This window comes from Podarcis melisellensis (genome assembly GCF_964234715.1).
Source record: "Podarcis melisellensis genome assembly, chromosome: 13".
NCBI lineage: Eukaryota > Metazoa > Chordata > Lepidosauria > Squamata > Lacertidae > Podarcis > Podarcis melisellensis.
The window spans coordinates 36,712,195-36,735,725 of record NC_138545.1 but is presented as its reverse complement, the minus strand read 5'-3'; the positions used below and the strand labels follow the sequence as shown (position 1 = coordinate 36,735,725).

The 23,531-nt window shown below is 50.2% G+C and overlaps 2 protein-coding genes across 8 annotated transcripts in view; one reads left to right on the top strand and one right to left on the bottom strand.

Annotated features, from left to right (window-relative positions):
• The window catches only part of LOC309354179 (G protein-activated inward rectifier potassium channel 1-like), a 230,459-nt gene that overhangs the window by 26,380 nt on the left and 180,548 nt on the right, over window positions 1-23,531 (bottom strand). The window contains exon 2 of one of the 2 annotated variants that reach the window (XM_081884177.1): window positions 1,949-3,594. In XM_081884177.1, coding sequence (XP_081740303.1) covers window positions 1,949-2,599 — 651 coding nt within the window. In that variant the 5' untranslated portion in view covers window positions 2,600-3,594. Of the gene's footprint in view, window positions 1-1,948; window positions 4,173-23,531 lie in introns of those variants that run through there. The other variant, XM_081884176.1, reaches the window with a different exon arrangement.
• The window catches only part of MPP3 (MAGUK p55 scaffold protein 3), an 86,837-nt gene continuing 83,356 nt past the window's right edge, over window positions 20,051-23,531 (top strand). For 3 of the 6 annotated variants that reach the window (XR_014162174.1, XM_081884085.1, XM_081884082.1), the window contains exon 1: window positions 20,379-20,719. The gene's annotated coding sequence lies outside the window, so the exon portion shown is untranslated. Of the gene's footprint in view, window positions 20,072-20,377; window positions 20,751-23,531 lie in introns of those variants that run through there. The other 3 variants (XM_081884084.1, XM_081884086.1, XM_081884083.1) reach the window with 3 other exon arrangements.

Below are 23,531 nucleotides of genomic sequence, written 5' to 3'. Positions count from 1 at the left end.
GCCACCACCTATCATTTTCCTCTGGCTGGTCTCTGGGAGTGAATGCCAAGGCTTCACTTGCTAATTTCCTGCATTTATCTTGATTTCTGCCCGTGCTATTGACTATCTCAGCTTTCCATGAGCGTGAGCTTCTGTGTTTGTTATGCATCGCATGGCGGGGAGGAACCGAGCTGCTCAGGATCTCACTTCCCAACCTCCTCCCTGTGTTTCTGTTGCTTGCCTTATCTTCCTCGACACCCCTTTCTGCTCGCTCTCTCTCTCTGCTTTCCAAACACTCTGCTATGAGACCTCTTAGCCTCCTCTCCAGCATTCAGCCCTGGTGTTTGCTGGTCCTTTGCCAGGCTCTCAACCTGACCCATATGAAAGAACCATCGTTCTCCTGAGCCTTCGCTGCAAAGCAACTGTGACCTTTTCCCGCCGGCTTGGAATCCTGAGATAGGACTTCACTGGCAATTCCCCTTCCCAAAGCAGTTTCAGCTCAGTTTTTTTTTTTAATGGACCAACACACCTGCTTTTCATATTATTCCCTCCACCTTTGGGCTTGCTGCTGTCTTGACCATTGCATCATGGTTTCGCTGGGAACAAAGTGGTGATCTTTCCTGCATAAACAGATGGTCCTTGATGGCATCTGGAATCAACTTATTTTCTCCAACCATGTGATGGATGGTGAGGTCAGTGGTTGGCCATTTACTCAGCAGTGCACAAGGCAGGTGCAGGTGCTGGCCAAGGTTGCTTGGTAGAACCAGAGAACTGCAGAGTTGGAAGGGACCACGAGGGTCATCTAGTCCAACCCCCTTTTTTGTGGGTTTGAGCCCCCCTTTGCCCAACCTGGGGCTCAAACCCACAGCCCTGAGATTCAGAGTCTCATGCTCTACAGACTGAGCTATCCCAGCTAAGTGGAAAGCTATGGTCATTTGCATAGGCTTACAATACACTTTTGCATTTAGCTTGATATCTCATGTTTCAGGATGGGCATTGAAAATAGGCTCCAGGGCTGAGCCCTCCCTCAGATGGAGCCATGCACAAATCCAATTGCGGAGGGGGAGGGGAATTCACCAGCAAATCCTCCTCGTTTTTTCTTTTATTTGTTTATTTGCTAACAAAATTGATATCCCCACTCGGGTGCAAGGTTGTCTGGGCCTCTAATGCAAACATGCTTCCGAAATTCCAAATTGCTTATCTTCTCTCGTTTGATTTGCCACCCAAACCCACTTCCTTACACGAGATTGATTATTGTTTTTAAGGGATGGGGCAGGGGGAGAGAGGAAGATGTGAAGATGCTGAATTTAAGAAACTGTTTGTAATCTGACCCTAGGCTTGCCTACCTGGGAGAAAAATCCCACTGAACACAAGGGGGCTTACTCCAAACCTTCAGGTTTTGTTTTTGGTTTATTAAAGATTTTCTTGAGTTACAAAAGTGTGTGCAATGTCTCTCTCTCTCTCGTATATATTTTTTCCCCATGTAACATTTTTACAAGTCAGTTTCATTTGTTGAGACATTGGGAAGAAAATGTCTCCTTAATCTGAAAAGAATTGTGCCAAATCTCTAGCACATGACATGGGATCAGCCATTTTGGCATTCTCTTTGGATCCTTTGCCACAAACCCCCAATCCTACCCGCTCTCCCTCCTTGGAACCACTTCCCCCCCTCTCTGTTCAGTGCCTGCTAATATGCATCTTTTACAAGGCAACTTTCATCCTCAAAGGCCTTTTTATTGTGCTCACAGTAAGCTCATCACACAATTCTTAATGTTCCCATTTCACAGATGACGGAACTGAGACCGAGGGGCTTCTACAAGCCCAGAAGGCATGGGCCCAGGAGCCCAGAGGCGAGATTTGAATCTAGGCCTCTCCCACATTGAAATCCAGCTCTCTAGCTTCCCAGGACGTGAGTGCGACCCCACCCTCTTCCCTGTGAAGCTGGGATCCCATCGAGGAAACAACTCACCTTGATAAGTTTGCAGCGGATCTGGGCCGAGACCATGTGGCTGTTGCGCAGGTTCCCCACACGGAACATGAGGCACAGCTTCCCGTCTCGCTTGGAGATGACCGCGGCGCGGCTGAACATGAGGGTCTCGGCCCTTTTCTTGGGTTGGGACATCTTGATGAACATGCAGCCAATGAGAAAGGCGTCCACCACGGAGCCCAGAAGCGACTGGAAGAGGAAGAGCACGATGCCCTCAGGGCAGCGCTCAGTGATGTAGCGGTGCCCGTAGCCGATGGTGGCCTCCGTCTCGATGAAGAAGAGGAAGGCTGAGGGGAAGTTGTAGACGTTGGCCACACAGGGGTTGTGCCCGGGGCTGTGTCCGTGGTGCATGTCCAGGTCTCCTCGCAAGTAGGCGATCCCCCACCACATGGAGGCCATGACCAGCCAGGCCACTGTGTAGGTCAACAGGAAGATGAGCAGGTTCCATCGCCACTTAAGGTCCACTAAGGTGGTAAAGAGGTCTGTCAGGTAGCGGCTGTTCTCGCTGCCCAGGTTCCCGTGCTGGACGTTGCAGCGGCCGTTCTTGTCCACAAAGCGCTGGCGCTTCCGCCTCGCCGACGTGCCCATCACGGCCTGGTATTCGTCTCCGAACTTCCTGCGCACCACTGACATTCTGGTGGTGGTGAGGAGAGCTTGCCCTGTGGGCTTGGCACGTCCTCCTTGCCTGCACCGGAGAGCAAAAATCGGACTAGACAGCCGTCTCCGCTGCACACCCAGGACTTAGGTTTGTCTCCTCAATTCTGGATTATCTTCTCGGTTTGCTGGGAGCCAGCTTGCTCAGTGCATGGTCTGGGCTGAGCGCCGTGGCAGGCGAGGTTGGCAGATCTCTGGGCTGGTGTTGGCAGGGAACCCAGTTCCCTTGAGCTGGTTCTGGACCTGTACGCCGTGCTGGGTAGCAGAAGCTGGACCTCGATGGCCAGACAAGAGAGCCCGAGTTGGGTTGCCTGCTTAGGTGGTCACTTTTGTATTCTGGTCGTGACTGATGCCAAGATGCTGGCTGAGTTTGGGTGGTCCGTTTGCACGCTGGGTGTGTGTGTGTGTTTCCTCGCTGGCTGCGGGTGGCAGCACCAAGGTCGGGGCTGGCAGGGCACTACTGATGGTCACCCCGGGGGTTTGGATGGGCACCGATTCTGCCCGCAGGAACCGATTCCGACTTCTGCAGACCTTTCTGCCGCTGCTGGCGAGGGTCCTCCGGGTCTCTCTGGGGGGATGATGAGAACTGACCACACGCACACGTGGCTTCACTGCCTTGGGTTGGGATGTGCGGTCCACACGAGCTGCCCTCGAGGGATCCCTGGCTGGATCCTTTGGTTTTAACCGGGAAAAGCAGCCCCGCCCCCCTGGAAGCGGGTCCCTGCCCCCGGGGCCTGCGCCCCGCTCCGGGAACCTGCCCCGTCGTCCCGCCACCTACCTCGGAGGGAACTCGCCACTCTCTTGGCAAAGGACGGAGCCTCCCCGACGCGGTGGGAGCGGCGTCTTCTTTTGCAGGGGCGGCTGGGCGAGCGCAGCGGGCTGCCGCCTTGGATCCCGCGGGCTTGAGCTGCCTGGGCAGCGGCGATCCGGAGGGATGGAGGAAAGGGAAGAAGGAGAAGAGGCTTTGCAGAGTCCTCCCTCTCCCTCTCCCTCTCTCTCTCTCTGTGCCACCCCCACCTTTTCCCTTTCTCCTCTCCAAGCTCCTTCCCCCAGCGCGCTGGGATCAGGAAACTTAAACCTCTGCGGAGGTCCTTAATTCTCCAGCGCATCCAGAAACTGGGCTGCTGTTGCTGCTGCGGCGAGGGCGAGCAGGCGGGCTAGCAGCTCGGAGGCGGCTGCTCGGAGAAGTCCCAGCTTTTTGCTAAACGTGCAGGAAAGCGGAGCTGGCGGAGAGGGAGTCGCCGCGACGCCGCCTGGCGGCCGCCGGAGCCACTACAACAGTCCTCTCTGCGCGCCTCTCCCCGAGGCTCCTGCGCGCAACTAGCATCTCTCGCGTCTGCCCGCGTCCCGGTCTTTGCGGCGGCTCCCCGCGCCCCCCGAGCTGGGGAAAGGAGCCCCTGCGGACGGTGCTGGCAGCTGCCGCTGCAAGGAGCCGCCGGCTAAGCGCGGGAGGCGGGCGCTTGCAGCGGGGAGTGGCTCAAGTCCCGCGTAAGAAAGGAGTCGAGGAGTTGGAAGGAATTAATTCGGATTGAGGTCTCCCCTCCCCGCAGACGCAGAGCAGCGGAGACTGACGCCTGGGCTGGTGAGGTGAGAGGGGGCGGGACCCGCGGCTCCTCCCATTTCCTCCAGATCCCCCCCCAAAGGGGCTTCCCCCAAAAGAAGGAAAGATATATGGGAGGTGGGGGTCGTGCCGGAGGATAAAGAGGTCCAGGCTGAATGGGAGACCCAAGGGCCTCTGAGAATGAACAGAGTGACTTCCCTCAACGCTAAGCACATCTAAGGGATTCTGGATCGAGTGGAAGGGCTCTTGCCCGAGGGCATCCGGGAAAACCGCTTTGTTGAAGCAAAGCGAGTCAGGGTCTGCTTCGTAACGGGAGCAAGGGCCACCTGGCTGGGAGTCTCGTGTACAGGTATGTAGAGCTGGAACGGGATTTTGCAGGTCTCCTCGTCCGCCCCTTTGCTCAATGCAGGGTCTGCATGTAGGATACGTATTTGCAACTGGTCCTTGACAGACACCCATCTTGCTTAAAATAGCAAAGGAGAACCTCCCACCTCCTGTGGCAGGCAGTTCCGCTGTCAAACTGCTCTTACCATTAGGAATGTGCGTCACCTTGAGTTGGAAGACTCAGAGCTTGATATACAGTAATCTAAAAAAATAATACACAAGGAAACCTGGCATTTTGTTCCCAAAGGTGTTTTGGAAGCCCACAAACATGGGGAAACATAGGCAGCTCTCTCTCTCACGATTTGTTCCCCAGCCACTTGTATTTTAACCAGCATGCCCGGAAGTGGCTGGGGAATAGACTTCTCTTCCACCAGTTCCTCAAATCCCCTTTGAAACCACTCTTAAGCTGCTGGCTGTCGTCAAATCCCGACGCAATGAATTCCACAAGTTAACACTGGTGAAGAAGTGCTTTCTTTTGTAAATCAAACACATGAAAGCAGGGTTTTCAAAGAGGCTTTGAACTCTGGTACATCTTTCTAGAAAGACGGGGGGCCCGGCGGAATAATTTATCATATTGAGAGCTCACTTGCTTACTTTAAAGCATGCCAGCATAGAGCATTAACCAGCTGATCTTTATGAAATCTTGCTGGGGGGGGGCAGGGAAATGGTGCAAGTCCATTACAGTATTTATTGCAGGTTTACACCTCCCTTTTCCAGCTCTTAGAGTGCTATTTTTATAAGTTAATTGTTAGTATCTTTGCTGCACTGTTCTGTTTTAACAAATAAATGCACTGGATTCTGTAGCTCTTCCATTTTGGCTCATAAGAGTGAGTTTAGGTGTTGCATGCAATGCAGGCATAACCTGGCCTTGTGCCATAAGGGCCTATTCTATCTCTGCAAATCCATGTTCCCAAACACGCACAGATAAGCTGAACATGGAAAGGCCATTTGCTGGGGAGAACTCACAGGCGAGCAGGTGTGGTTAGCAGCCAGGCTCTCCAGTTCTCTTTTGCAAATACACCTCCCAATGTCATTCCCAGTCTCCAGCCAGTTTAGGAACCTGTCTTGAAGGAAGAAATCCAAAGGGCATTTGCAGGGCGGAGGATTGGCGTGGGTGGGAGGGGTTAAGCCTTTGCATGGGAGAATCAGCAGGGGAGGGGAGGGGTTAAGCATCTTCTTTCTGTCTGATTCTGTCTGATTCTGCAAGTTGGTGGCCCCACATTTTCCTGGTAGCTGGTGGTTGTTCCCCCCAACACAGGCAATAGGCCAAAATGGAAAAGTCTGGACTTTATCAAGGAGGTAGGAGAGAGAACCGGTAGCACGCATTACTGTGGGAGACAAATGTTAGGTACCTGCTCTGCTTCCCCTCATTCGCTGTGATTCAGTGGATGTAAATTGCTTTGAGCATTGTAAACAGAAGAGTGGCTCATCAATGTTATGGCTACCTGAATAATAGGTGCACCCTGCTGTGGCTGTCTGGGCATACTGTCCCATTTTCATGCCTCCGTGACATAAGTGTGTAAGCCACACACACAAACACACATGCACTTTTGGGGTCTAAAGAGAGCTTACAGCCACCAAGCCGATTAAATAGCCTTGCTCAGAATCAAGCTATTATTCTGACACTGTCTTTTGCTGTGACTTTTGTTATTTCTCTTGCCATATGTTGGGAGGCCAGGAAACACAGCCCCTCCTTTCTCTTCAGCCTAAAACTGTAAAATCAGGTCTTAATTAATATTCAGTACTCCCCCCCATTAAACCCCACACTCACCTCCCCAAAAATACTGTTCCTGATTGCCAGCCAGAGAGGTCCCTGGAGTGTGGTATCAGCTAGGATTCCCAGCGACTGTTTTCAATCTAATTTCTTTGCAAATCAAGCTGGTTCCTCTCTAGAGGGAAACGCCGTAACGGCAAAGGATCAGAAGAATTGTAAGGAACCAAACATGGTGAGAACCGGAGGCTTTCTGCTGTCTCCGAAAAGTGCCTTGCCATTTGGGGACTCACGTCCCTTTTTGTGGAGTGCTCAATTCAAACCAGAGCACTTTCTGGAGCCAGAAGTGTGGGGCCGAAGTTAGACAAAGGAGATGCACATCTCATTAGAGCCGAGTTGCACTGTGGCTTCCACCTATGGTTATCCTTTGTGCTCTTCCGCACGCTCAATTACTTGGCGCCAACATCTGTCAATTTCCTAATCAGAAGAACAGCTTGGATACAGGTGACAAGGCTGCAAAGCTCGTTCCTGCCTCCGCTCTTCATCTGCCCTCTGCCACCTTTCCATTTTAGCTCGCTGGGAGCGTTTTTTTTGCTTCCTGTCAACACCTGTTCTTATCTGCCCCTTTGAGCACCTCGCCCTGATTTGCACCAGAGTTTTCTGGATGGAAATCGAGGGAAGCAAAAGCGAGGGGCCTCAAGCTTTCCAGGAATTATGTTGGTTTGGGCAGCCTTTATGTTAGAGGGGGCAGAACCTCAGTTAAGTACAGTGGTACCTTGGTTCTCAAACACCTTGGTACTCAAACACCTTGGTTCCCAAACGCCTTGGTTCTCAAACGCCAAAAACCCGGAAGTACGTGTTCTAGATTTCGAATATTTTTCGGAAGCCGAATGTCCAATGCGGCTGTCAGCTATTGTTTCCGGGGTGCCTGCACAAATCAGAAGCCGTGTCTTGGTTTTCAAACATTTCGGAACACAGCTGTATTACTGATTGATTGATTGATTGATTGTGTGATTGTGGAAATGGATAAAAGCCCCCCATCCAAACAATGACTATCATCAGTGCCAGTAAGGAACAAAAATACTTTAAATTTTTATCATCTACAATACTGTCTCATTTCTTTTATTGATTATTGCTTTCATTTGATGGATTAATGGTCTCGTTAGATAGTAAATTTCATGTTAAATTGCTGTTTTAGGGGTTGTTTCTTAAAGTCTGGAACGGATTAATCCATTTTGCATTACTTTCTATGAGAAAGCGTGCCTTGGTTTTGGAATGCTTTGGTTTTGGAACGGACTTCCGGAACAGATTAAGTTTGAGAACCAAGGTGCCACTGTATATATATTTTATAATAATCTTTATTAGTTTTTAGTTATAATCCAATAAAAGCCTCTTTATAACAATACCAATTTATAATACAATTATTAATACCAATCGTTCAAATACCGAATTATATAATTTAGATAAAGTGCCCCCCCTGTGTGCTAGAATTGATGGTTTGACAGTTTTCTTTATTTCTGCGTTCCAAAATCTTATTAATTTCAATTACATTCCAGTCATAATAATAATCCCTTATACAACAACTGCAATATTAATAACTTCTATTCATGTTGACACATTAAATAGTTAAGTATTTTTATTAATTTACTTGATTGGAGGGGTGGACCCATTAAATTAAGACTTGACTTTCTCTGTGTTGGAAAGGAACATGGTTTAAATTGTGAGTCACTGTTCAATGCAATTCAGCGGGATGCCAATGTACCTGCTTAAAGAGGAAGGAAGAAGGGAAATTAAGGCTTCCTAGCCTAGATCAATTCTCTTATGATGAGAATTGGAAAGAAATAAACCGAGAGCACATCGTATAGAGCTGAACATCATGTCCTGAAATTATAAATGGCAGAAATCAAATGCTGAACAAACTGTGGGAGGCAGTGGAAGACAGGAGTGCCTGGCGTGCTCTGGTCCATGGGGTCACAAAGAGTCGGACACGACTAAACGACTAAACAACAACAACAGGACAAAGCAATCATGGCATCCTCTCACATCTTCTCTGAGAGAGAAAGTACAAAAGCACAATACAGTGGTACTTCAGGTTAAGTACTTAATTCATTCCGGAGGTCCGTTCTTAACCAGAAACTGTTCTTAACCTGAAGCACCACTTTAGCTAATGGGGCCTCCTGCTGCTGCTGCGCCGCTGGAGCACGATTTCTGTTCTCATCCTGAAGCAAAGTTCTTAACCCAAGGTACTATTTCTGGGTTAGCGGAGTCTGTAACCTGAAGCATATGTAACCTGAGGTACCACTGTACAGCGGAAGAGAGAGAACTGGCTTCTGTTCTCACACTTTCCAAGCATGGAATGTAAACACAGGCATGTGATGTAACAACCACACATCCAGCAACGGGAGAATGAAATATGCTGACATCAACCGTAAAAACTGATTTCGTATATATTGGTAATCTAAAAGCTGGAATGCTTTAAATTCCCACAAATACCAATGCTTATTGTTTAAGGACATGATTGGTTAGAACTTGGGCCGCAGTCCTGGCCCTTCTTGAATTCTGTAGGACTTACTTCTGAGTAGGCTTGGTTAGGCTATTGCTCTGTTAGTTCTTCATGTTTCCCAGTTCCTGGTGTTGCTGGATTTGCTTGAGGTTTTGGACCACTTTCACACAAGATAATTTCCTATGGGCATCTATATGCAGGATAACCCGCATTGCACAATAGCAAACATATTATCCCATAATTGTGGTGCAGGGAACCATGCTGTTCAAAGTGACCCTGGCGCTTGTGGATATTAGGGAGCTCACAGCTCAAAGGAGCATGAGCACCCCTCTTAAAAACATCTGTGTCAGGTAAACCAGTAATTATCCTTAAAAACGAGCAAGGAAGAGTGAGCTGTACTGTGGTCTTTCCGACTGCTGTTTATTCATTCATTTACTCTGAAAGTCACAGGTAAAAAGTAAAAGACCCCTGGATGGTTAAGTCCAGTCAAAGGCGACTATGGGGTTGCCACGCTCATCTTGCTTTCAGGCCGAGAGAGCCTGCGTTTGTCCACAGACAGCTTTCCGGGTCATGTGACCAGCAGGACTAAATCGCTTCTGGCGCAACAGAGCACCGTGACGGAAACCAGAGCTCACGGAAATGCCGTTTACCTTCCCATCACAGTGGTACCTATTTATCTACTTGCACTGGTGTGTTTTCGAAGTGCTAGGTTCGCAGGAGCTGGGACAGAGCAACAGGAGCTCACCCTGTTGCGGGGATCCAAACGGCCGGCCTTCTGATTGGCAAACCCAAGAGGCTCAGTGGTTTAGACCACAGTGCCACCCGCGTCCCATCGCACAATCAAAATTAACCTATTATTCTAGAAGACCCATATGGCAGACAAGCAGGTTTCTTGAAAGATGGCTCTTATTTGCAGTGTTTTGGAATGGTAAATCTCACGACAATCTTTGTCCATAATCTATTCTTCATTGGAGAGGTCCCCCCCCAGTTTACTTGTTTTCTGTGTATTGTGTCCCTGTTGCTGATTTTCGAACTTGGTGTAATTTGATTGTAAGGGTAATAAATGTTTAAAAGACATGGATAATAATGAAGAAAGCCAAACAGGATATAAACAGAGAGGCAATATAAGCGAAACAGCACTTAGCCTGTGTGCTGAGAACAGCTTTGAAGTCCCTCTTATTCTCACCCGTAAGGTCGATTAGGCTTGTGGGCATGAGAGGAAGAGTGGCTTTTCAGCAGTGCCTCCACCTCTATGAAATTAAACTACTGCAGTTTGATTGGCCTCTTTGATCTTTTTTTTTTTTTTGAAACAGGCTTTAAAAAACCATCTATTCCTGCTTCTCTTTCTTGATAGCTTTGCAGCCTCCAAGCCACATAGGGCTTTGAAGGTTAAAACCAGCGGCAAGGATTGACCCAGGAAATATGGTGGGAAGCAGAGCAGAATAGTTACCACATTTTTTACGTGTATAAGACGATGCTTTTTTGCTTTACAAAATTAGGCAAAAATTGGGGGTCATCTTATACACAGATAGTGAATGCAGTGGGGGGACGATGTGTGATTAATGGCAGCAGCAAGCAGGAGATTGGCAGCGGCGATTGGGCGGCTGATTGGTGGCTGCGGCAAGGCCTGCTGGTGATTGGCTGTGGCTGCAGCAATTGGGCAGGTGGGCGGTGGGCTGTTGGTGGCAGTGAGCAGACAATTGGTGGCTGCGGTGAGATGTGCAATCGGCAGTGGCTGTGGCAAGCAATTGGCAATGGCGGGCACGTGGGTGAGCAATTGGCAGAAGTGACCTCCCCAACCCCCCCCAAGCTAAACAACTTAATTTCTTAATTTTGGGTAAAAAAAAATAGGGGTCATCTTATACACGGAAAAATATGGTATTTATTATTTAGACAATTTATATACTGATAAATTACAATATTCTCTCAGCAGTGTACAAGAAACACAGTGCAATGCAAACAATAGTTGATTTAAACTATAAAATCAGAAAATGATGGTTCTCGGCCTTGTTTCACTGAGGCATTGTGGGAAAGTAAAATGGTAGCCCCCAGCAAGGGACCAGAAGCCACCATTGAAATCTCCCTTCCCTGCGTTGTCTCCCAGAAGAAAAAGAAGCATGAAAAAGGTGGCGGAGAGGTTGACTGCTTGCAGACAGTCTCCGGTTACTGGGGGAAAGGCCTGGAGAGGAGGGGACTTCGATGGCTGGGAGGAGGTGAGGACTTTCAATCTTGGCAACTGATGCATGGGGTAAGACCTACTGGAGAGGAGGTGCTGTCCTCGTTAGGCCTGACACTCAGTTGATTGTGGTTTTGCTCAGAAAGAGTTAACTCCAACTTTGAGCAGTGTGATTTCCTGCCGGCTTGCTCTTGGGCACAGAGATACTGAGCAATGGACCATCCCTTCACCAAAGCGCTATTGCCGTCTGCCACCTTTCCTTGCCGTTTGCCGCTTCTTGTTGCCACCGTCAGAAGGCAGGCACCAGCTAGTCCTCTTTACACACCGAAGCTGGCTCTGGTGATGTGTCTCATATGCACAGGCTTTGGCACAATTTGGCTGCTTTCGATCCGTTTTGTGTTTGGAGAGAAGCAGCGAGCCCAAAGTGCAAGGCTGCAAGTTGAATCCGCTGAGCAGGGGCGATTCCCCATCCTTCTGGGATCAGCCTTCCCTCTTTAAGCTGCACCCACATGGCTGTTTCTCCCCGTGGGGGAAATCCAGCTTTTTAATCCTCCACTTGGCTCCAGAATTCTTCTGCCTCCTTTCCTGCCATCAGTCGCTTGGCTGTTATCTCTGGCATGCAAGTTAAGCATCAGGATGACAACCAAGCCAGCGTCCTTTTTATTTTGTGTAAGCGAACCCCGGGCAGAGAAGCGAGGCTTTGGTTCAGGAACCAGCTATTAACATGCGGCAAGGGAACCTCGCGGCTGGGATTTGGCAGGGCTCTTCTCCCTTGGAATTGTCATTTGTCAAGCACCGAGCTGACGAATAAAAAGAAATGTTTCCCCTCTTTCCTGGTGAGCGTGTTGTCCATCTAAATAAGAACCATGACAATGGGGGAGGGGGGGAGAAAAGCAGGGGTGCTGGGAAAAGGAGTGGAAGACAAATGGAGAACAATGATCACCTCTGATCTCAAGAGGTTAGCAGAATGGAGTTGGAGGGGATTAAGGAACTATCTTAGTCCAGCAATCCCCACCCTCACCCGCAAGGGGACCACTTCAAAATTGCCAAAGGTTTTTTGGGGAACCCACTGAACGAGTTTAACAGCTCTTCACCCAAGGAAGTTTCTCCTGATGCGTTGCCAAAACCTGCTTCCCTAAAGCCACTGGTTTTAGGCCTGCTCACCAGAGCAAGAAAATTCTGCTCTTCCTCCATTTAAACAGAAGCTCCTGGGCTCTTTAGAAAGGCAGCCTCTTCCATCCTTCATTCTGTAGTGGTACTGAACCCAACAAGGCTTCTGGTTCAGGAGACCCATTGGCCGGGCACGCTGTTTCTGCAGTCCCCATTGGCTGGACACACTTTTTCCTCCTCCAATCAGGGAAGACATCATCAGTCAGGTTTCAGTGAATTCTGATCCTCCCCACTCTCACGGCAGACAGCCGAGGAAGCTCTTACTGAGTCTTTATTCAATATTCACCGTGAGAGGCCTCTGTACGCTGCCTCTTAGGTTCATGGCGTTGCTCCAACTGAGCTCCTTTCCCCTCCCTTCCTAGCAACAGCACTTCCCCTTACGGTGTCCGCCAGGGGCTATTTGTCTCCGAGTCCTTCACTCTTCCACTTTCAATGCACGCTGGGTTCTGGGGGAAGGGGGATTCAGAAATGCTCTCCAGTGATAACGTGTCAGCTGACTGCTCTGTCTTTGTCTCCCCCTTCTCTTCTCCCAACACCTCCCAACTCTTCTGTTCACCTGTCTGTGAGCTATGACCTTCCTCAAACCACTGCTGTAATTCAATACTGTCTTCCTCTTCTCTGGGAAGTTCGGGGGGGCGGTCCCCACCACTCCTCCTCGGTCTCGTACCCCTCAGTCCAGTCCCTGACATCATCTCAAGTAAAAAACAACAACGCACAGTTAGGTTTTGACCACATTTCAGTTTCACATGTTAATGCAAATTGCTATGGAGCTTATGCAAATTAGAGCAAATAATAATTCAATGCATATAAAAACATTCTACAAACATATACAGTAGTACCTCCAGTTGCGGACGGGATGTGTTCCAGAGCTCTGGTCAGATCCCAAGGTTTCTGCAACTGGAGGTGTCTGTTCTGTGCACGCACGAGTCACGACAGAGTGCTTCTGCACATGCACGTGGCGCAATAGAGCGCTACTGCGCATGTGAACACGGCAAAGCCTGGAAATATACTTCCGGGTTTGCCATGTACATATCCCGAAGGATACGTAACAAGAGGGGCAGGTAAGTAGAGGTACCACTGTAAAACAAAATGCATACTTCCAATTATATGCTGAATGCCTGGTGAAATAAAAAAAAAAAGGTTTTCACTTATCTCGGAATCCAAACCAAGAACAGAGATGCACCCCTCAGGAGAGTGTAATTCTGCAGCTGTGGAGCCACAACCAAGAAGCCCCTACAGTGAATTTGAGATAATTGCAGCAGTTCCCAGAACAACGGGGCCTGGAGCAGAGCATTGTTAGTCAATGTAGGAGGGCTTATCTAGTAGAAGGCATTTCCTGAGTTAGGCAGGGCCCAGGACATGTTGGGGCCTTATACTCCCAAACCAGCATTTTGGAAACCAACTGGTAACCGACACAGAAATTTCAGCACTGGCGCAATACATCCTTGCCAGCTTAGCCCTGTTCAGAAGGAGGCAATGGCATGCTGTGCCTATTTGAACTTTCTGGATGGTTTCCAAGGGCAGCCCTATGGAAGGCACTACAGTGGTACCTCGGGTTACAAACGCCTCAGGTTACAAACTCTGCTAACCTGGAAGAGTTACCTTGAACTGAGAACTTTGCCCCAGGATGAGAACGAAAATCGTGTGTCGGTGGCTCAGCGGCAGCAAGAGGCCCCATTAGCAAAAGCACACCTCAGGTTAAGAACCGTTTCAGGTTAAGAACGGACCTCTGGAACGAATTAAGTTTGTAACTAGAGGTACCACTGTACATGAGACTAGCCAGGGCAGCAGTACTCGGGTTAAGACCTTAGGACCTCGGGTTAAGAACTTAATTCATTCCAGAGGTCCGTTCTTAACCTGAAGCACCACTTTAGCTAATGGGGCCTCCTGCTGCACCGCCGCCACGCGATTTCTGTTCTCATCCTGAAGCAAAGTTCTTAACCCGAGGTACTATTTCTGGGTTATCATAGAATCATAGAATTGGAAAAGACCACAAGGGCCATCGAGTCCAACCCCCTGCCAAGCAGGAAACACCATCAGAGCACTCCTGACATATGGTTGTCAAGCCTCTGCTTAAAGACTTCCAAAGAAGGAGACTCCACCACACTCCTTGGCAGCAAATTCCACTGTCGAACAGCTCTTACTGTCAGGAAGTTCTTCCTAATGTTTAGGTGGAATCTTCTTTCTTGTAGTTGGAACCATTGCTCCGTGTCCGCTTCTCTGGAGCAGCAGAAAACAACCTTTCTCCCTCTTCTATGTGACATCCTTCTATATATTTGAACATGGCTATCATATCACCCCTTAACCTCCTCTTCTCCAGGTTAGCGGAGTCTGTAACCTGAAGCGTCTGTAACCCGAAGTACCACTGTATTTACAAAGACACCTGTGTCTGGGTGGAATGTTCCTGTCCAGGGTTCTGGCGAATCACTCCTTTCGGGCTGCTCCGTTCTCTTCCCACTCTGGGTGCTACAGCACCACGGACAGCTCCTTGCAGGATCACCAGTAACTCTAATCCAGTGTTTCCCAACCTTGTGCCTCCAGCTGTTTTTTGGACTACAATTCCCATCATCCCTTGCCACTGGTCTTGCTAGTCAGGGATGATGGGAGTTGTAGTTCAAAAACACCTGGAGGCACAAGGTTGGGAAACACTGCTCTAATCAGACTTTTGCTTCCACAGGTTTGCTGCTCATGTCTTGCTTTTTAAAAGCTGCTCCAGAGCCAGGCTACCCCTTCCCAAGGTTCTCTCCCTTTCTGAAAAGTGGGAAGTCTTAAGGGGCCAGCCTCTCCTATGAAGCCTAGAACTGCACCTTCTCTCAGTCATCTCCTGCCTGGTACAATTAATTGCCTGTTCTGGTTAGCAGGTACCAAGAAATGTGAAACACAGTAAGCAGCCTTATACAAAGTCAGCGCATTGATCCACTTAGCTCAGTATTGTCTACACTGGCTGGAGGGGGCTTCCGAGCATTTTAGGCAGGGTTCTCTGCTAGCCTGACCTGGAGATGCCGGAGATTGAATCTGGAACCTTCTGGATGCAAAGCAGGTGCTCCATTGCTGAACTATGGGCCTTCCAAAATGTCCTTGGCCAGATGTCATGCGCTTGGTGCAAAGGGAACCAATTTCTCTGCAGAATCTGGCTTCAATGGGACCTGCCTCCAGGGATCCCAGTTTGGAGGTCTCAGGAAGTTGAGTGGCTCCAGCTCTATGTCAGCCTTGTGTCTGGGCTCAGCACCTCTGCGGCTTATACCACTGGTCTTCCTGACCCAGCTGGCTCCTCTGCCACTGCTCAGAGGGGGCATCATTCCTGGCAGGTATCACCATTAATGCTCGCAGTTAAATCACACTGTGAAGAGCAGTGGTTCTCAAGGCATAGCGGCACCATACATTTAAAGCAACGTTCCTTTAATGTGGCTTCCCCCAGTGAATCCTGGGTACTGTAGTTTGTACGGGGTGTTGGGAATTGTAGTTCTGTGAGGAGGAAAACTATAGTTCCCATGATTCTTGAGTGGCCTTCAAATATTATTTAAATGCATATGCCCATGGTTGCAATGAACTTATAGGTTTGTGTAGTGGCGGTATGGAACTTAATGGCACATCACAAGTGTGGGTCTAGGACACTGGCTGGGTGGGGATGGGACACTGGAGAAAGGAAAGTGACAAGCAAGGGAAGGGTTGAAGACCCCTCTTCCCATTCTCCTCTGCATACTGCCCCCTCCCAGTACTCCTCTGCAGTGGAGGAGCTAAGCTCAGGCTTTTGGAAGTGGCCGTAGAACAGTGCTACATTGGTTGCCCTGTGGTCTAAACTACTGAGCCTCTTGGGCTTGCCAATCAGAAGGTTGCTGGTTCGAATCCCCACAATGGGGTGAGCTCCTGTTGCTCTGTCCCAGCTCCTGCCAACCTAGCAGTTCGAAAGCATGCTAGTGCAAGTAGATAAATAGGTACCGCTGCGGTGGGAAGGTAAATGGCATTTCCATGCACTCTGGTTTCCGTCATGGTGTTCCGTTGTACCAGAAGCAGCTTCGTCATGCTGGCCACATGGCCCGGAAAGCTGTCTGTAGACAAATGCTGACTCATCTTGGCCCGAAAGCGAGATGAGTGCCACAACCCCATAGTCGCCTTTGACTGGACTTTACCATCCAGGGATCCTTTACCTTTCACCTTAATCAAACTGGTGGCCTGTGGAGCAGTGCTAGACAGTGAGCCTTCAGTTGCCACTACTGGCTGACTCCACCATAGCCCAGGTTGTGTGGGATGCTTCAGGGACCAAGTATGATAGCGATTCCTGGCACACTGGAAGGGGTGGGAATCATTGGCCCACCGTATCAGACAGCTTGAGAAGCACTATTGTAAATGATGTGAAATTCAATCAAAAAGACAACAGGGGCATTTGTTTAAAAAAAGTCTTTCCAAATGGAAAGAGACGCAAAAAGTATGCGTGCTGAGGGCAAGGGAAAAGAAATTTCTGAGCTATGGACTCAGCGAGAGCCAGGAAATTCATCTGAGTTTGCTCCTGTGCCTGAATAATAAGCCAGATTTTATTACCTGGTAGAGAGAGCTAAAAGCTCAGGCTGTATGTTTGTTCTCGAGAGAGCCGCTTACCTGTCGTTTACATGAATAGGGTACTTTGGCATTAACAACTGCAGCAGTTAGAGCAACCTGGCATAGGGTAGGAAGTTGTTGACTGATGAAAGCACAAGGCTATTATTTTCCCTTTCTAGAAATAGGGGGCAGGTAAGTGGCTGAATCCTGCTAGCTTTTGCGGAGAGGGCTTTGATTTGATCCTTGCTAGCCAAAACTGTTAGCTGCAGCTCCCTAGAAATGTAAATTATAGCCTGTATAATGCATAGAAAGGAGGCAGGGAATCTCACCCCCGTCTTGCAACAGCAAGGGATCTCCCACATGGAAAGCATCCCTGAATCACAGGCATGATGCATTCTTTGCAAAAAAAAAAAAAAAAGTGAGAGCAAAGCATGCTGTTAATATTGTAATTTAATGTCTCCATTTCTTCATGGGTGCTCTGCGATCTCTGAGAAATTAACCATGCAGCCACAAATCAAGATTCTCCGAAGACAGCTAAACCACACTAAGATGTTATTCACTCATGCAATGTACACTGTCCAGTGTACCAGCAAGATGCTCTGGCTAATTCCACATTTTTAAAATAATATTAAAAGCAACGGCAACACAAAAAGCTGCCAGCTTGGAAGCAGAATGAAGTTGCACGTTATAGACAATGCACGTTATAATTTGGGTTGGTGTGTACCCTGTCGATCTACCCCCTTTGCAAAGAATAAACATAGTTATGGCAAAAAAAGAGAGAAAGAAACCTTTGTTCTCCCATCTAATCTGAAGGAGGAAGATCACATTGAAAACCCCACTTTCCTTAATGTGACTTCATTAGCATTGAAAGGGAGTTGGGGGGGGGGGAGATGCAAGCGCTGGTTATGTAACCAGCAGGGAAAGTTTTATGCATGGAAGAAGCAGCATTGCACAAAGTATACAGGGCATTTGCTGCTGGGCAGGCTCAAGACGCGGCTATGGCCATTTTTAGCGCATTGGCCAGCTGATGAAGAGCTGCAGAGAGGGAGCAGGAGGACAGTGGTAATATACGTAAAGCATTCTTCATCCTGAAAACGCAGTCAGAAATTCAAAAACTATTAACAGCTATTATGGTTTAGTCGTTTAGTCGTGTCCGACTCTTTCTGACCCCATGGACCAGAGCACGCCAGGCACTCCTGTCTTCCACTGCCTCCTGCAGTTTGATCAAACTCATGCTGGTAACTTCGAGAACACTGTCCAACCATCTCGTCCTCTGTCGTCCCCTTCTCCTTGCGCCCTCCATCTTTCACAGCATCAGGGTCTTTTCCAGGGTGTCTTCTCTTCTCATGAGGTGGCCAAAGTATTGGAGCCTCAGCTTCAGGATCTGTCCTTCCAGTGAGCACTCAGGGCTGATTTCCTTCAGAATGGAGAGGTTTGATCTTCTTGCAGTCCATGGGACTCTCAAGAGTCTCCTCCAGCACCATAATTCAAAAGCATCAATTCTTCAGCGATCAGCCTTCTTTATGGACTAGCTCTCACTTCCATACATCACTACTGGAAAAACCATAGCTTTAACTATACGGACCTTAGATTACATTAAAAACAAACAAACCGACCTTTCTCTTGAGAGCTCTAATCAGCTTACCTTTTTACCGTCGCAACAACCCAGTGAGGTAGAATGGACACCAATGAGTCAGAGTCCTCATAGTTGGCTTGAATGTACCACCTGGTAGAAGCTGACATTTCCAGGAATTTTGGTGCATCAGGGCATTTTGGGAATGTCAAAATGCGGCTTTTAGGGCCTATTTCATACACGCGCCAGGAGTCCTTGTGGACCGAAAGGCAAGATTAAAAACAACAAGTAGAATTCTGCATTCGAAGAACTAACGTACATCGCCAGTGTGCAAAATTTACTGCATGCCTCCCTGATTCTTCACCGACATTGCCTTCCTTAAGACTTTTCCAAGTGACAATGCTGCAGCAAGAACAGAAACTGCACCCGGCAGGACTCCCTCTTTGTGCAACTTTCATTAGGCTTCCACCCGAGTCAAGCTGACGTGCTTCCCTTTCCTCAAAGAATATGGATTGCAAACATTCTGACAGCTTGGTTGGGAGCATTCTGTGGAATCGCAACAGCCGATTGGTGCCAAGGGCTTCACTGCCACAGGTGCAATACAATACAGACAGAACAGAATGAGGAGGGGATGTAGCAATGATCCTGCTTCATTCAGGTGCTGGTTGGTGTCTGCTTGGGAATTCTGAGAGCAGCCCCTCTCCCAGCAGCTACTCAGAGTGGCGTTTGATGCTGCTTTTTCTGATGTGGTTACCAACGCAGCTGGATCTCGACTACTAATATTTGTGGAAGAAAGGAGGGGGGAAAGGGGGGGGAAGGGTCATTCCACAGTAAACAGTGGAAGAGAAAAGTGCCCAAGGGCAAAACAAACAAAGCAACAGAGACAAAAGGCTGTAGGGAAGTACAACTCCAACCAAACATCGAAATTAAAAGCCACATAATAAAAACACAGAAATGGTAAAAGAAGAAACTCAGTAATTTAGGAATGTTGGAGGCTGCTGGGTAGCATATCTGGTTCTTGGTTCATTTAGGTCAGTATTGGTTTCCTTGAGGAGCGGGGAATTCTTTTCAGTCTGAGGGCCGCATTCTCTTGTGGGTAACCACCCGAGGGCCAAAGCGGAAGGCGGGGCCAGAAGCAAAAGTGGGCGGAGCACAATGTAAATATTACAGTCTGGCTAGTTTTGCACACACACTTCTCTAGCCTCCATTCAGAAAAACAAGAGGGATTATTAGATCTCAAGCACATACAGTGGTACCTCAGGTTAACTACTTAATTTGTTCTGGAGGTCCGTTCTTAACCTGAAACTGTTCTTAACCTGAAGCACCACTTTAGCTAATGGGGTCTCCTGCTGCTGCTGCGCCACTGGAGCACGATTTCTGTTCTCATCCTGAAGCAAAGTTCTCAACCCGAGGTAATATTTCTGGGTTAGCGGAGTCTGTAACCTGAGGCGTATGTAACCCGAGGTACCACTGTATTCCAGCCGGGCAAAAACACCCAGGGTGTGATGGAAGAGCCCTGGGATGAGTCTCAGGGACCAGGCGGAAAGGACTACATTTGATGCACAAAAACCCCAGTCAACACTGCCAGCATCTTTTTAGGGTTTCACAGAAGGGACATTTTCAGCCCTACTTAGAGACGGCTGGACCTTGAACCTAAGACTTTCTGTATGCAAAGCCACTGAGCCACCTCCCTAGTACAGTATTTCCCTGGGCTTCCAGCCAAGGAGGGTGGAGCGATGGGTGGAACAGACCCCCCTCCCTGTTCCATCTCCGGCGCTCCAGGAACGGCGGCGAGGGAATCCCCCAACTGAGCAGAGGATTCCTCCCGGCCTTGATGGTAGTGAGAGGGCCTCTTCTTCTCGGGCGCACCAGGCACCCCCGATACGCCACCCCACCCCGATTGCCTGTCCCGGGCGAGACAGGGCACACAGCCAGACGAAAGGCGCCGCAGTGCAAAAGTTATTAACCCGCCACCAAACCGCGACGAGGCCACGTTTGCTCGGGAGCAAATCCCGCCGTGTCCAGGGAGGCTGACTCGCGAGTAAGCGTGCTCAGGAGAAAGCAGAGCAATCCCCCTTTCCCCCTCCCAACGGCGGAATCAGGACCCTGGGCCGGCGAGAAGGAGGCGCGCCTGCGTCTGGGGAGGGGGGTCTCCCTCTCTCCGCCGCTCGGAGGCGCAACTCCCGGGGCGCAAGAGAGAGGAAGGAGGCCGGAGGAGAGCAGCGCCTGGCAGGCTTTCTGTTCCCGTCGCCGAACAAAAGGGGGAGGAGGGCATGTGCAAAGGCGAGGGTGTGTGTGTGTTGTTGTCTCTCCTCCCCTCCCTCCTTCCCCACGAGTCCCATCCTCGCCGCGAAGCGCATGAGCGAGGCGCGCCCTGCCGGGGAGCAGAGCAGAGCGCAGCGCGCGCGCGCAGCCGGTGGACGCCGCCGAAGGAAGGGACCAGCCAGGACGGCCGGCGAAGCGCGGATCGCCGCTCCTCCCGCGGGTAACGTTGCAGCGGGGATCCGGACGGGCAGGTAGGTAGGCAGGCAGGCAGGCGGGCGAGCCAGGCGGCAGCGGCTTTTGGGAGGAGCGGGGGAGAAAAGGCCGGGCTGGGCCGAGCCGAGCGAAGCCTGGAGAGCTGCGCGCGCGCACACCTGGCCCTCCCTCTGGACTCTCCTCCGCTCTCTCTTTCCCCCTCTCTCCCCCTACCCCCCATGGGTTCTTGCACCTATCCGGCCTCCTCCCCGTCCCTCCAAAGGATAGTCTGTTTCTGTCTCTTTCCCGCCCCCAGGCAACGTTTAATTTGGAAAGGTGGTTGGTTACCTGGGTGTCCCCCAGAGCATCTCTGCAGTTGGAAATCATTCGCTGTTGACCAGGGGAAATCCCTTGCCCTGCCTCCTGATCTGGAGGGGTCCCTTGTGGCGGGAGAGCCGTGACGCCCTGCTCAGAGATGCTTTCTCATGATGCCCTGGCATGACGCGGTAGTGCCGAGGGTAAGCCTCGCTACCACTTGGACCGCACGTCCGAGGGGGTGGACGTTGGCCAGCCTTCGTTCAGGGGAACGTCTCGTCTGGAGGCCTCACTCCCGGAGTTACTCTGGCAAGCAGTGGCGTAGCGTGGGTTGTCAGCACCCGGGGCAAGGCAAGTAATTTGCGCCCCCTAATCCGTGGATTTGCGCTCCCTAACCCTAACCCCCAGATGTTGCGCCCGGTGCGACCGGCCCCCCCTGCACCCCCCACGCTACGCCACTGCTGGCAAGCAGAGGGCAACGATTTCCTAGAAGTATAGAATTGTAGAGGGTCATCTAGTCGTACCCATTTCAATGCAATAATCTTTTGCCCAATGTGGGGCTCGAACCCCCAACCTTGAGATTAAGAGGTTCATGCTGTACCACCTGAGCAGGCAGGCAGCTTGCAGGCCTGCCTGTGGGATGTGTTCTCTCTGTGTGGGGGATTGGTTGGGCTTACTCACCCATGAGGGAAAGGCCCTCTGCACTTGCTCAGGTGTTCCTGTGATTTCTCACATCCTAGGGGAGAGGTTGGTGAGTCAGAGAGCAAAATGAGATGCGGTTTTCCTTGCTATTCCCTGTCTCTGTGCTCCTTTCGCACACGTATGTGCTGATGGGCTGGTGCAGGTTTTGGGGCCCTGGGGCCCTCCAGATATTGCTGAACTGTAACTCCCATCTTCCCTGGCTATTGACCTTCCTTGCTGGGACTGTTGGGAGTTGTAGTTCAGCAACATCGGAGGCGGGCAGAGATTCCCCATACCATTAATACAGTGGTACCTTGGGTTACAGGCGCATCAGGTTACAGACGCTTCAGGTTACAGACTCCGCTAACCCAGAAATAGTACCTCAGGTTAAGAACTTTGCTTCAGGATGAGAACAGAAATTGTGCAGCGGTGGCACAAGGCCCCATTAGCCAGTGGCGTAGCGTGGGGGGTGCAAGCTGCACCGGGTGCAACATATGGGGGGTGTGCGCTTGCACTCGCAGCTCTCTGCCCCCTGCTAAAATCCACGGGTTAGGGGGCGCAAATTACTTGCCTTGCCCCGGGTGCTGACAACCCACGCTACACCACTGCTGTGATGGGACGATGAGCTGCTTGTGCGTAAAATGCAAGTCCCTCAGAGTTTGATCAGGTTTTCAAACCTCTGCCTGTGACGGAGCCCCTCCAGCATGGCTGCGTCAATCACTAGTAGAATCCGAAAGTGGCTGCTTTCGGAAACGTTTCCAACATAAAAGCTCCTTAACGGAAACACGTCGTCTGGCCTCTCGGCGTGACAGTTTCCGTCGAGGTGTGGGTGTCCCTATAGGAGGTCCTGAGACCTCCCCACTGGTTTCGCTTGAAGCGTCTCTGAGCCATCCCTCCGACTCACTTTCCCTTGGAGTTCTTGCTCGCCCTCTACTGGTTCCCTCTTCCGCTGCTACTGCTCTCTCAACCTCAGGGAGCCTTTGCACCTGCGGCGCTTTAGATGTCAGTTCCCTGACATCCACCTCCCCTCCAGGGCCCCCTTCACCCCCTCCCGTCTCCTCTCCTACTGGCGGTGAGGAGGTAAAACCCCTGAAAGAACCTCCCTCATCTTCCGACGTCGCGAACACTTCCTTCCACTTGTTGCTGTTCCTACTCTCTAGGTACTCTTCGTCATCAGAGTCCACTCCATCTTCCAACTCCGACTCCGCGAACCCTTCCATTTCCTCTTCCTCATCGGTGGTGCCGAAATACTCCCTCCTAAACCTTGCTATAGGCTGAGGTTTCCTCGGGAACCTTTGGTGGAACGTTTCTGTTAAAACCTCGTCATTGACTTCCTCTGCACTTACCCAGGTGTTTTCTGACTCCGGTTCCCCTTCCCACGCCACCAAATACTCCACCTGATTACCCTTCCACCTGGAATCGAGGATTTCCGCTACATGGTTGCGGCGTTCCCTCTCTTCCAAGGCTGGTCCCCTGACGTGCTCCCCTTCACGTCCCCCCCTGTATGGTGACAGTAACGACCTGTGGAACACTGGGTGCAATTTCATGTGGTTGGGTAATCGGAGTTTGAAAGCTACCGGGTTGACCTGCTGAATCACCTCAAAGGGTCCCAATCTTCTGGGCCTCAGTTTCTTACAACCCCCTTTGAACGGCAACCCTTGGGTTGACAACCACACTTGATCCCCCACCCTTATGGTTTCACCTTCCCTTCTGTTCTTGTCTGCCTGCTTCTTATATTGTGCCTTGGCCCTTTCTAAGTTGAGCTGGAGCTGCTGATGGATGGCTTCCATCTCTTCTACAAAATGTTCAGCCGCTGGAACGCTCCATCTCTCCCCTCCTTCCCC